Raw genomic sequence first — 14,804 nt, forward strand, 5'->3', positions numbered from 1 at the left:
TAGCATTTTTCAAGAAAGACGGAATCAAGAAGGAAACAATTGTGCCATATACTCCTGAACAGAATGGTCTAGCCGAAAGAAAGAACAGGTCTATATTAGAAGTTGCCTAATCTATGCCACATGATCAAAAGGTGCCAAATTTCCTTTGGGCTGAAGCAACATCTACTGTTGTATATGTTTAGAACAGGGTACCTCATCAAGCATTAGAAAACAAGACTCCTGAAGAAATATTCACAAGCACTAAGCCTGATATCAGCCATCTTCGTGTATTTGGATGCCCAGTATATTTTCATGTACCGAAAGACAAAAGGAACAAACTGGAAGCTACTGGCAGAAAAGGTACGTTTGTAGGATATTGTGAAAATTCTAAAGCATATAGAATTTATATTCCTGGTCAAAGGAAGGTCAAAATTAGTAGGGACGTAACATTTGATGAAGATGCAATTGTTTGTAAAGAAAGAGATCTTCCTCCACCTCCTCCTCCCAAGGAAGAGAATGATGATTGGGATATTCTGGATGCTCTGTCTACACCTGAGTCCGATATCGTTGATGATCCCATAGAGCCTATGGATCTATTAAATCCTCCTCCAAGTGATCCTCCCTCCAAGAAGAGACCACTTTGGCTTTGTGATACTTTACAGGATACTGAAAAGAAATGTCCCCATTCGCAAATCATTCAGAGAAAGGAAACAACCATGCAGGTATCAAGGATATGTTGCTGCTATGAGTACTATGATTCAAGTCGAACCATCCTCATTCGAAGAAGCTGTAAAAGAAAAAGTTTGGAAGGATGCTATGGTTGAAGAATATGAATCAATTATGAAAAATGATGTATGGGACGTTGTACCTAGACCAAAAGGGAAGTCTGTCGTGACTTCAAAATGGTTATTTAAAATTAAACATGGAATTGATGGCAACATTGAGAAATATAAAGCAAGGTTCATGGCTCGAGGTTTCTCTTAGAAAGAGGGAGAAGATTATGATGACATATTTGCTCCTGTAGCTCGATATACAACCATCCGTTCTATAGTTTCCCTTGTTGCAAGTCAGGGATGGACTCTTCATCAAATGGATGTAAAGACCGCTTTCCTCCATGGCATGTTACAGGAAGAAGTATATGTTGAACAACCTCAAGGATTCAAAGTGGAAGATCAAAGAACACATGTTTGCAGGTTGAAGAAGGCATTGTATGGTTTGAAGCAAGCTCCCTGAGCTTGGTATGCACGTATTGACAGTTACTTAGTGAAGTTGGGATTCACAAGAAGTAATGTCAATCCCAACCTCTATTTCAAGGTAGTCCAAGGTATGCCATTGATTTTGGTTTTATATGTTGACGATCTATTTTTGACAGGTAGTGAGAATCTGATGATCGAATGTAAGAGGAAGCTAGCCTCTGAATTTGAAATGAAAGACCTTGGTCTTATGCACTACTTTTTGGGTCTTGAAGTGTGGCAAAAGTCTGGTGAGATTTTTCTTTCATAAGGAAAATACATTTTAAAGTTGTTGGGAAGATTTAAAATGACTGAATGTAAATCTATGGTCACTCCAATGGAAATGAACTTCAAGAAATTATGTGGAGATGTTGCAGGACCAGACTTAGAAAATCCATCTCAGTACAGACAACTAATTATTGCTCTAATGTTCCTTGTGAACACCCGTCCAGACATATGCTCTGCAGAAAACACTTTGAGTCAATTCATGACCCAGCCTCACCACACACATTGGATAGCTACCAAACACATATTGAGATACTTGCATGGGTTGATTACACTTGGCCTGAGATATTCTACAGGAAATGTTCAACTTCATGGATACACTGATGTTGATTGGGCTGGAAACATTATCGATAGAAAGAGTACATTTGGATGTTGCTTTAGCCTTGGATCTGCCATGATATCCTGAATGAGCAGGAAACAAAACTCTGTAGCATTGAGCACAGTCGAAGTAGAATAAATTGTTGCTAGCATGGCTATCTGTGAAGCAGTTTGGTTAAGAAAGCTCTTCGGATAGCTACTTGAATAGGTCCTGGATACTACAGTGATATACTATGACAACAAAAGTGGGATCCGTTTGGCAGAAAATCCTGTGTTTCATGACAAGTCCAAGCATATTGAGATTCGATATCACTTCATTCGAGACATGATACAGAGAGGAGTTGTCAAGCTCCATCACATATCGACAGATGAACAGATTGCAGATATTCTCACAAAGGCATTACCCAAGAGAAAGTTCTTGGTCTTCAGAGAGCAGCTTGGACTGATGGATGTGTCCCCTCCGGATAAGGGGCAACGCTGATCAAGAACACTGAGCCAACTCTTCCCCCCTGTTTGAGCTCCCAGGGTGAGGAATTGAGGGAAAAGGGCTCCTAGGGTTGAGGGAACTCTGGACAATAGGGCACTCCCCTACTTGTTACCCATAGGGTTGAGGGTTTTACTCCCCTATCTGGTCTTTGTAGAGTATACCCTAGTTGGCATCATACCCACAAGCAGGGCTTGTTGGGAATTTTACTCCTCATTTGGCCAACGAGTTGAGAGTGTGCTTGGGGTGCCCGGTGTACAACCCAAGACAATTATGGTGTAGGTGTTCTACCACATGACTTCTGAGAGTCATTGCTGGGAAGATCAATAGGCAATAAGATTTCGGGTTGAGGGTAAAGCTCCCCGTTGAAATGTCGGGTTGAGGGTAAAGCTCCCTGTGAGATTCCAAGGTTGAGGGTTTACTCCCCTGTATGATGAGTTATCCTATTGCTAGATAAGGGTGGAAGCTATTGCTCCCCGATTCTTCTTCTAGATCCGAGAAAGTTTCAGTAGATAGAGTTGAGCAGAGACAGTCTTGACAGGTTGATCAACTGACAGATATTGAAAGGTGGAATTCTTCCTAGTTGAGAGGGAGTGTTAATTTTTGCAACTAGGGTCAAATTCCACATTGGACAACTCAGATGATCAAGATAATATGTGCATTAAATTCCTCTTTTCGAGAGGACCAAAAACGACCTAAAGATCACCTAATTCGGTTAAACAGAAATTAAGTTTTGAATTATTTTATTCATGCATACATTATGGAATTGGTCGGCTCTAACCACAAGTAATTGCTTGGGTCAATCTTAACCCATAGTAAACCCTCAAGAAAAACTATAAAAGGAAGAGACCTCAAGCTCATTTGGACACACTTAATCAAGAGACGTTTTGTTCTTCTATTTTGTTTTGGCTAGCACAGGTTCATCGACAGAAGTTTGTATAGGGTCCGAAAGTACAGGCATAAGGTTCACTCTAGGTTTGGTCAATCCGGATCTCGGGTGCCGTCACAGATCGAAAGTTTTTCGTCCATGGTCGCAGGCACAGAGTGGTCAAGAGAGCGAATTTGGCTCTCTGGTCGCTCAGACACAGTTCAGAGGGAGCGACTCTGAGTTCTGAAGGGTTCAGTCCCTGGTCGCTCGCACCAGGAAGCCTTGGGAGCGACTCTGACAGTATGGTCACTGGCACAGCTCATCCAGAGAGCGACTTTGGCCCTTCTGGTCGCTCGCACAGCTCCTTAAGGGTGCGACTGTGGGTTTTTACAGTCCAAGGTCGAGGTTGCACGCACAGTGACCTCCTAAGAGCAACTGTGCAGTTACAGTCGCACGCATGGAGTCTTCATGAGAGTGACCCTGAAGTTTAAGTCGCCCGCAAACAGTGTTGATGAGGGCGACCCAGTCCAGGACTAAGTTTTCGGCTTCTCGACTTTAGTTATCTTCAGTGATCCGTTAGATCTGAGTTTCTATGTTGTTCTCACAGATCTGTAGATCTGATCTATTGTTTTCTGCTGCAAATTATATGTATTGGGCTCATTGTACTCTCTACTGTAAACTTTTCATGACGATCTACTAAAGAAGAAGATTTGAAAGGGTTTCCTCTTAGTGGGGGTTTTCCCTAGTCTTGGACCAATCTGCTGTCTCTTATGGTTGTGTTGTTGTCTTCTCTATCACTACATATATTGTTCTTTCTTCAGTTACGTTTACGATTGATTATTCTGCTAACAAATTGGATGCATTGTTAATGAAAAGATAAATTGGGCTAAAGTCGTTGATACAACATTGAACAATCTGAAAATTTAACAAAACCTAGTGCCCTACAAATGCTATGTAATTAATGGTAAAAGCGACATTTTCCTTAGTAACTTAAAAGTTAAATGTTTTGAATTGTGATTAATTGTCTCAGGATGTTTGAAAGTGATTCCAACCTCATCAGATTTCATATGGAGAAAGTAGAATTTTAGTTCCCATTGAAAATCCCATAGACTTAACAATTTTTAGGATTCAAGACTTGGGGGATTACAACATTTCCATTGGATTTTGTCATGTATGATGTATCAAGGTATGGAACTAGCATTTAATCAAGAGCACCAAACACTACGTACCTGAATGTTGGTGACATTGATTGTTGAACTCTTATGTCATGACCCTAGTAAAATTGTACTCATCACTCAAACAAAATCTTGATTTGACAAGCCTTTTCGATCTTATTTTAATTCTTAGAGGGTGATATTGATGATGAGGATCCCAAAATAGGAAGTTATTTTGATGATATGTAGTTATTTGTTGTAGCATGAATTTTTTTGGACTCTATAGGCCATTTAGAGCCTTTTTGTTGATGTATTTTTGTTCCAAAGATGGACTGCAGTCAGTGCTATTTTGGTTTTATGTACCCTTACATGCTATGTATATGAAAAGCTTTGCATATTTGTGTATAATGGTTTGGATTCATATTGATGCACGAGTATATATGTTTTTATCTCAAAATTTGAATATTTATGTGTTTTTTGGTGAACCAGTTTTTTGAAATAGTTTTTTTCTAGTTCGCATTTTTGGGGTCCACCCATTCAATGGCCAGTTTGGTTTTGATATTATTGATATAGTAGAGATTTTGGTACTCCTACTTTGTGTTGACATCATTGTTCTCAGCAGTCCCATTGACCTACTTTTGTGGTCATTTGTCAGATTAATATAATTATCTTATCTTACTCCTAATTTCTAACCAGATGAGTCGTCACTGACCTAGAAGGAAAAATTAGAACTAAATTTTCATTGGGCCTAGGAAAGACAAGTAACAATGTGGCAGCATTACATGCATTACACAAAAGCATGGAGTTATCTATAAAAGTAAATATCAATGAGCTGCATTATGTTAGGGACTCTTCTTTAAGCATGGGCATCATGAATGGAAAGGCAGCTATAGCAGAGCATATGTGTTAGCAAAGGTTGCATTCTTCTATCCTTTTAAAGCTTCATAAATTCAAGTAACTAAAATTTATCAGATGTAGACAGAATTTCTGGCAGTTAGCTTTTCAAATCAAGGTGTCGGATGGGTGGTTAAACTCTCATGAATTAATCCATAGCACCACCCTTCCTCAAATAAAATTCTCAATCACTATGAATTGGAGGTGAAGTACATGTGAATTCTGCAAGCATTTAGGAGGAAAGGACTGAAAACTAAAACTAAACTAACAGAAATAACACAGAGAAAGCCCAAAGAACTGGTGTTCAAACATTCTGCCTCATTCCTCCTGGAACCAGGAATCTTTCTTGGCAAATGGCTCAGCAAAGAAGTTGAACACAATCTGTTATTTTGGCTAATGAAGTCACAACCCCACGACAGAAAGTCGAGTGGTTTCATGATAAATATGATGATATGAAACAGTACCAAGAATCAGAATTCAAGTGAGGCTTCAACTAATTACCCAATTGCAAAAAATGAAGGTAAAACTGTGGGAAACTGATAGAAAGATGAGAAGAATGGGATCCAAGATTGACAACCTAGAGGTGAAATTGGAAAATGTTCAAAAAAGGGTTGATCCAGCAAAAGCTTGCATAAGATCTTTTGATGCCTGTGACAGCTCCAAGTTAATCTCTGAAGAAGGAATGCATTACGAAATGAGACATGACCAGAGCACACAAATCAGGATGAAGACAAGATGAATAGCGGAAAAGACACATGGGCAGCCAAGATGAGGATTAAAGGGACCCATGGCAGCGCTGCCTTGCCCTTTTCTCAGACAAGTCTTGCCTACCCTGTCTCTATAGTTAATAGCAGTGTTCCATCAAGTTTCTGGGACGTGGGGACAGGGGAGAGGGGAAACGCAGGAGCAACCTATGCAAAAGCTCCCCACCAATTTTTAGGAAACATGGGGGGACATCTGGGTCTTTAACACAAAGGACCCCAACAAATTAGTAAAATACTAAAAAAATTTAAATATATCGTTAAAATTTTATATTTTAACTGTCATTATCATTATATAACACTTACATCATGAAGGATAAATCAATGAACCATATAACTGAAACAAATTTAAAACGAAAAGCATGATACAATCATAGATGTAACTGTAACACTGTACAATGAAAATAAAAGTTTAAACATTATTGAAGTCCCAACTGTGAATACTAAATATTGAAATAAAAGTCAAGTCTGATACATCAAGATTCAAATTTTTATAGAATCAAGTCTAATATATCATATATTCAAAACAAACTAAAGTCTAAAATTGAAGTTTGAAACAGAAAAGTAGATAACATAAGAACATATCAAATGACAAATGAGCATAATTGCTCAAGGTAATGCCCAAATATGAAATAACCCAAAAAACCCTTCCCCCCCCCCATCAATTCATAGTATAGTTATAATATTTTATAAAAAAATTAGGGATTTGATTTTTTTTTAATGATTTGACCTCGAATTTTTTTGGAAACACAAGAAATGTTTCCTTTTTTGGGAGGAAACGTCCCCCTTGGAGTTTCCTCGGGTTTCTATTTTTGGGGACGTGGGGAAACGTCCCCTAAGTGTCCCCACATCCTTGAAGTGCAAGGAAGCACAGGGACACGTTTCCCAGGTGGGGGGACGCATCCCCATGGAACACTAGTTAATAGTAAGCTAAGTTTTTAGGAATCAGTTTAAATTTTGTCTTCCTAACAAGTTTTAGTCCGCACAACAAGGTTGGAATATTGTACTCTGAAATAAGTACAGGGAAGGTCCATTTTGAGGAAAATGGGATTTGCCTAGTGTTGCGGGGGAGCGCGCCCCCTCTCGATCCCGCTCCCAATTCGCGCTCCGGGCAGGAGCGACTCGGGAGCGCGCTCCCTAAAAAAAATATGCGCTCCCTTCCTTTTCGGGAGCGTTTAGCTTTTTTTTGCATAAATGTTTTTGCAGTAATGTTCCAAATGCAATTTTTTTCAAATAAACAAATAAGTTTTGAGTGGGGCAGCTTAATGATCAAGCCTATGGCCCTAGTATTGATATGCAATTCATGGTAATGTTAAATTCTTAAAGTAAAAGTAATCTTCATTTTCATCTTTTTACTTAAATTTTTAACATTACCATGAAATGACTCAGGATGTTTGAGAGTGGTTCCGACCTCATTGGATTTCATATGGAGAAAGTAGAATTTTAGATTTCACTCAAAATCCAGCAGACTTATCAGTTTTTTAGGATTTCAGGATTGGGGGATTGCAATGTTTCCATTGAATTTTGTCATGTATTAGGGTATGGAACTCGTATTCAATCAAGAGCACCAATCCCTCTATGTACCTTGATGTTAGTGACATTGGTTGTTGAACTCCTCTATCATGACCCCCCTAAAAATGTACGCATCACTCAAACAAAATCTTGACTTGAAAGATCCCTATACAGATACAAAGGTAATGAAAAAGATACCTCTAGATATTAATGCTTAGAGGGTGATATTAATGACAAAGATCCTGATTTTCCAACAAGACTAAAAATTAGACATTTCTCATGGTGGCAAGAGGCCCAAGCATAAGAAATAGATAATAGATTTACTTGTCTTTTCTAGTTTCTAGTAGTTTTTATAACTACCGACTCTTTCATATTTATTATGATAATTTTTTAAACAATATATGACAATTTAAGTTTGAAGTTAGCAATTATAACTCATTAGTAATGAATTATGAATATGATGATTCATGAAAGTTGAAAGTTGTTACATTTCATTTCATTTTAAAACATTTCATTTCATGTTAGATATTATTTGTTGTAATGGTTACACTTAGCTTACAAGTACAACTTTGGTGATCAATGATGATAAATGTTATATATTGAATTCTGAAAGCTTGAAACTTTAAGATTGATCAATCATGAGACTCAATATGTTGTATGTTACTATGTTACTAACTTGTGGACATGGTTGATTAAGATTATAACTTCTATATGATTGTTGTTATATGGTTCAATCTATGTTTTTTTTTATGTTTTTTATATTTGATTCATCATTCTACATGTTTTTGTTGACATATATGTATCAAAATATATATATATATATAAATGCTTCGGGATTCGCTCCCAAACCGGGAGCTTCTGAAAATGTCACTCCCGCACCCATTTTCGCTCCCGCTCCCAAGTAACATTGGATTTGCCAATCCATTATTTTTCGTACAACAGAACAAGAAAGATCCACATTAGTCTCCTTTTTATTTCTACTTAGGAAAAGAAAAACGTGCAAGAACACTCACCAATAACAAAAGGTTGTCGATTTGAAGCCTTCACTTTGTCTTGCAAAAAATTCTCATCCAAACGCAATCCAGAAAAATGTGCATTAGAAGCAGTTTCCATCACATCTTCAACCTCTGAAGTCGCCATTGTCCTAACTATAGCTGGCCTGCACCAGAAAAAAATTGTACAATTGGAGAAAATCGAGAGCAAAGAAGATTGATTAAGACTTTAAGTTTAACACTAAGAATGCCTCCAAAGAAATGTCCAGAAATGCTTTCTAGTTTAGTAAATTCAAATTTCACACAAGTCAATAAATACTCATAAGACACAATAAATTAACAAAATCAGTCAGAAGATACCTCCATTTTTCATGTGCTGTGCTCTTCTATAAGTATAATACCAATTATGCCTTATAAAACCACTGCACATGGGCCATTCATTTTATAACGTTATAAATAATATGTTTGCAATGCATCAACAAAAATACACATCCAATCATCCCCTTACCTTAAAGTCTATTATTTTGAAATACACAAGCTTAAAACAAGGTTGTGTGTCAATTATCTCAAGGTCATAGAAATGTGCATCACTTTAGACCTCAATGAATTGGAATCTATTATTTGCCAAATTGAAAAGGCAAACTAGCTTTAGCAGCAACCATTTCCAAAGGATTTGTATTTCTAGATAAAAAATAATTGGTCTCAAGTTTTTATCATGTGAGTAATTTACCATTGATCTATTACTTTTATATAAAGATCTGTTTTGGGGTTAAGTTATCAAATTTTCTGAGATACTTATTGCACAATAGTTACTAAGCCAAATGCCACGAGGATGGTAAGTTGGATAACTTTTCATTTTCAAAAGAAAATAAAAACTTCCGTTAACTCTTGGGTATTGGTAGTGAATAAATAAATTTCTACTATTGAAATAACTAATACCATGATTCCATTAGAAAAATATATGTCGCATGTTTGCAGTAAAGCCACAATATGTAACTGTTTTCCATAATTTGGGTCTGTTGTAAAATCCCTTTTATATTTAATTAAAATTAATAGGGTGTTTGCTTCAGAAAATTATACCATGCATTTCTATTCCAAAAACTCCAGAAAATTTGCACGATTTCACACCATAGAAATTACCAGTAAATTAATCAAATTTGCCATATAAAACCCAGAAATTAAATAAACTGATACTATTTCAGCAATATTTTATTAATGGAAATTTCTGGAGGATATCTACATAAATATCTACAGCAAAACCTGGGGAATTGACTCCTGAAACTGCTTGCAACTGATCTCCTTGAAACTTGGCCCCCTGAAGCAGCACAAATATGCAATTCGGCCCCTCAGAATAGAATAAACTCAGCCTCCACCCAGCCAGTGTGTATATCTCAACACCGAAACTGGGATTTCTTCAAGGGTTTCCCCTCACACGGTAGGCTACAAGAGCTCCAATATCAGTTTATCAAATATTCAATCATAACCCTGAATGAACTCTCTTCTTTCTTTTTATAGTTTTCCCCATTCAAATACCATGGGTAGTTGAAATACCATGGGTCATTTTTTTAAATAATAAAATGACTTTATAAGTTCTATTTCTTAATTGAATCAAAATTCATTTAATAATCCCCTCCTTTTTTTAATTTAATTACTCACTATCACCTTCGAATGACACTAAATAATTAAAATAATTTTCTCCTTTCTTCTATTTTCAAAAAGGGACATTGCAGTCCTCCCTTCCTGAGATTGCTTGTCCCAAGCAATCCAAAACTGTATTCCTGGGTCCCAGACACAATTCCTGCTGCATACAATCTAGAACCTACATGCTTAGTCTAATTCCTGGATCCCAGATGAATTTGAAGAAGGCTCTGCTCAAATCCTGCTAGGCCAATAGGATACTAATGATTCTTGTAACTTCTATTAGCTCTGTGTGAAGCAATCCCTTACAAGGTAAACCATCCCTCACAAAATTTCGTTGATCCCAAAGCCACATTGGGAAAATAATATTCCCATTACTTGAAGACTTCAGCCCAAAATCAATTTCATTTCTCTACATCCTAATGTTGTGCCTCTTACCCACCAAAAGTGGGTGACCCCATAGGAGAATTTTTCTCTTAGATTTGTCTTCAGCCAGCAGCCCCTGACAGCCACCAATGTAGCCAATATATTGTGCCATTTGATCTCCACGTCATGAGCCAATGGTGTGTCCCCTCGGCCATTTGTCGAGAGCATATGTTTGAAGTTGGGCAATCCAATCCTAAAGGTATGTTTTTCATTGTCCAATTGGGTGCTTATGTTTGTCTTTCCTTGGGCACTTTGGGCATGGATTATTAGGTGACTTGGAAGAAGGAAGGGTTTTGACTGTAGTTTTGTTCCCACACCTTAAATGGGGGGTTAATCCTCAATCCTAATCCCAAGGGATCTCCCCAATTGGATTATAGCTTCAGGAAGGGCACTACTTGGGAAACCCCGATTTTGGTAGTGTGGTCCCATTTTCCTATTTCACATTTTTCACTCCCCTCCACACATTACAAGCCTTATTTCATCATCTTCCCTATCTGGGTCCACATAACCATGTTGAGAAATCAGGGCAGAATAGTTAGGGCTCCTTATTAAAATGATTTCTCGAATACTTGACAATTTCTTGTGAATAGTTTTATTTCTTCTTTTTTGTTATTACGTGTTTATCATCAAGACAATTGCCAAATCTTCAAAGACACCAAGAGAACACAAAATGTAGGCACTCAGCCAGGGCAAAACACCTAAGGAGAGGAAAACCCAGTCAAACTCTTTCACTATAGATTTGAATAGGATTGAAACAAACTTGACTACTAGACCAAAGACATAAGCTCCCTCCATCCTCCAAGTCAGTTATTTCCTGCAACTACTGCAATTTCGTCCTAGCATCCTCAATCCCTGTAACTGGCTTCGTAATGACTTGAATGACAGTAAAACATCATGACAGACTCCTTCCATCTTCACTTGCAAAGTTTATTCCTATCTAGCCCTTCGCATTCCTTCTTGTTTCCATTCGAATTGCAGACCGAAACTTGCTTCACTTCTCACCACAAAAAGGTCGAATGCACTTGGGTATTTATAGTTGTTCGAAACTCCAGTTTGAGGCCAACTTGTTAACTTATTGAGGCTGACTTTGATAATTTGTTTGAGTCAGATTCGTCACACTGTTTTGAGGCCAACTTGAAGATTTGACTTTGGAGGAGGAGAATATACATGGAATAATTTACTTTTTGACTCAAGGATCCCAAAAATGATAATGACAAAAATCCTAGAAGCCTACAATGGAGGCTTGTCCTATTGACCATTGACCCAAGCATGAAACCCATGCCTTAATAAGTCAATCTTTCTTTAATAAAAAATTATTTTTCTTTACTTTTAAATACAATTATGAAGACCGACACTAGTTACATTTTTCAACACTCCCTCTTAATTGGGGAGGTATTCATAATTACATGGGTACAAGGATGATCTCAAAATGATATGATCTATGAAGAGTTACAACACACGCAGTGCTACAAATTAGATACCTGACCAAGGTACTCTAATCAGGTGGGACTAAGATGTACTCAAGCTTTAGCCACTCTAGGTACCATCAGGGTTTTAAGCTCTACCACCAACCCAGGGATCTAGGTGCGTATCCAAGGTCGAAGCTCCATGACCAACACTACCTTCCCTACTTCGGGATCTAGACATCAACACATAGGCCGACCAGATGTCCTCCCAAGCATCTTGACATAAGATGCTTCATCTCTCCTAATCAACTAAATCAGATATATCCACCAATCAAGCAAGCTTCAAATGTTCAACATTTTATGGAGAGATCTTGCAAAATCACAACCCCAATCAGTAATAAACCTTTAAAGACATATTCAGGTAAACACAAATCTTCGGGGTCTTCAATCATTAGGATGTTTCTTATATCATCATCAAGTTATCCAAACACATCTTGTCGAAAGCCTTCTTCTTTCACTTCTTCAACAGCACCAAATACAACCTCAGTACTTCTCAAGTTTTTTGTTTGCAACTTCATTCATCTGTAGTACTTTCATTCATTTGGTTTCATTCTTACTTCAAGGTATTCCCTGTCCTAATATTCCCTCCCTTTCAACTGGGGAGATATTCCCTTTCTTCTATCCAGGCTCCCTCTCAACTTAGGGAGATTAACAGCATCATAACATCAGAGAAGGTTTCATTCATTCTTATGGCATCAAGGTCATCTTGATCATCATCATTCTAATAGCTTCCTTTATCATGCTTACCAATATTATAAAGTCATCTTCACTTACGAACATATTCAATATCTTGAAGATTATGTACTTGCAAAACTTTAATAACAAGTAAACCCAAAAAAAATATATAGAGGCATGAAGTTAACTATGTCATTACAATGGAAACATCAACACATTCATGCTTTTAGACATCAAATACCTAAACCTAGTTAGCTTCATAATCAACAAGGGTCATATCTTTTGTATTCTAGTCTTCAACTTTTTTTGTCATAAACCCTAAACTCCATCTTCGAGACACAAAGACTTAGATAATTCAGTCAGATAACAATCCTACCACACATCTAAGGTTTCCACAATATGCTTTTACATGTCAGACTTCTACTAGGGTTTGTTGCAAACCCTATATTTTGAAAACAATATCATCATATCCTAGAATATCAATCTCTACTAGGGTTTTGTTACAAACCCTAGATTTTTACAAACTATGAGCATCAACAATTAAGTTAGCATGCTTGCATATACATATCTAGAATGCATTTCATATTGATATCTACTAGGTAAACCCAAGACACAAACATTAATACATCCAAGTTAGGTATAAATCAATTTTATTCATACTAGGGTTTCAATCATACGGACGAATATACACCTAGGGTTTTATTCTTAGGATCTTACTATAACTATTGGAAGGGATTTGATCATAAACCCAAATTTACCAAACCCTAAGGTTTCGACAGCAAACCCTAACTTATCAAGATCTAAGGTTGCAGTTTATAACTTCAACAGTAAACCCTAAAAGACTAGGGTTTTTGTCATAACAATACCAAAACCCTAAACATAGAAATTCATCATTGGCTCTAGACTTTATTAACAACCCTAAGAGGACTAGGGTTTCAACAATATTGTTAACATACCCTAAACACAAAAGGCTAGGGTTTTATAGTGAACCCTAGAGGTTAGGGTTTCACAAGAAGGATCAAATGATAGTATAACAAGGGTAGATTCAATCTAATGATTAATCAACCTAACAAGAATCTTTTAGATTCATAACCCTTGACATAGAGATGATAGTAATGTAATGCAAAATTTCAAAAATAGTTTAATGAAGAAGTTTTGTTGTAGATCTTATAGTTTTAGACATACTTGGAGTTGCTCTTTTTACAAACGTTGTAGGGTTTCCTTTATTGAAGTGTTCCTTCTAAATTTAGCCATAATTTTTATGCCTGCAATGTTCATAGACAAGTACAACCAAACAAAACATGCAATACTAAAAGTATGATGTTAATTTGCAACAATGGAGGATGGGATCCTAGGGTTTCCAAGTACAAACCCTAGATCTATCAATTTATCTCCTTCTTCAATCAACACTAGGGTTTATTCTATGCCCTAGATTACTTACAAACTTTAGAAATGTAGAGTAATGAGTGATATATGACTAGAGTTTTTCATGTGCCATTTAGAGTTTTCAATTCTAGATAAATATCTTTAATGTAATGGAAACTACAAACCTAGATTCATATGAGCCATTAAATCCTAAGACAATACATGTTAGATTCTTATTAAATGAACATGCCATACCTCAATTATGTACCTCAGTCCTGTTGAGAAATCTAGAGCATAGAAAATAAGAGATTTGTCTTCTAGAGATAATTGTTTGTGAATGCTTTTTACTTCTTAGATTAGGATCTTTTCTTTACTTAGATTATTATTGTGTTCTTCTTCATCAAACATACCCTACCCGAGTTCTCAGAGTGTGTTCCACCAAGACTATTCCTATCTTGGATTCTCAGTCCACAAAGAATATCTGTCCTGTACGACTACTCTTATCTTGGATGCCCTAACTCATCCTCAAAGAGCATCGAATGCCAGATGTTTACCCAATCCTCCATTCTGTCTTCCCAAGTGAAGACAAGAATGATGTGTTTATCTCTCCCTCTCAACTTAGGGAGGACATACCTATTCCAATGAAGGAATATACTCATTCCTACAGAAGGAATGTACCTAAAGTTCCTCTTGGCTTAGGAATTTGCTTCCAAGTTTCTACCAAGTTAGAAACTTGTTTTTCAGGATCCCTCTTA

General features: G+C 37.0%; 1 protein-coding gene across 6 annotated transcripts in view; it reads right to left on the reverse strand.

The window, feature by feature from the left end:
- The window catches only part of LOC149239891 (uridine kinase-like protein 4), a 316,084-nt gene that overhangs the window by 271,657 nt on the left and 29,623 nt on the right, over positions 1-14,804 (reverse strand). For 4 of the 6 annotated variants that reach the window (XR_016246465.1, XM_089373576.1, XM_089373575.1 and 1 more), the window contains exon 2: positions 8,501-8,646. Coding sequence is in view for 5 of the 6 variants with exons in the window: in XM_089373575.1 (XP_089229701.1) it covers positions 8,501-8,646 (146 nt within the window). In the remaining variant the exon portion in view is untranslated. Of the gene's footprint in view, positions 1-8,500; positions 8,647-8,839; positions 8,902-14,804 lie in introns of all 6 variants that reach the window. The other 2 variants (XM_089373577.1, XM_089373578.1) reach the window with 1 other exon arrangement.

The sequence above is a fragment of the Pinus tabuliformis genome, chromosome 8 (assembly GCF_031772625.1).
Source record: "Pinus tabuliformis cultivar Carrire ecotype Pingquan chromosome 8, CPIR1, whole genome shotgun sequence".
Lineage (NCBI taxonomy): Eukaryota > Viridiplantae > Streptophyta > Pinopsida > Pinales > Pinaceae > Pinus > Pinus tabuliformis.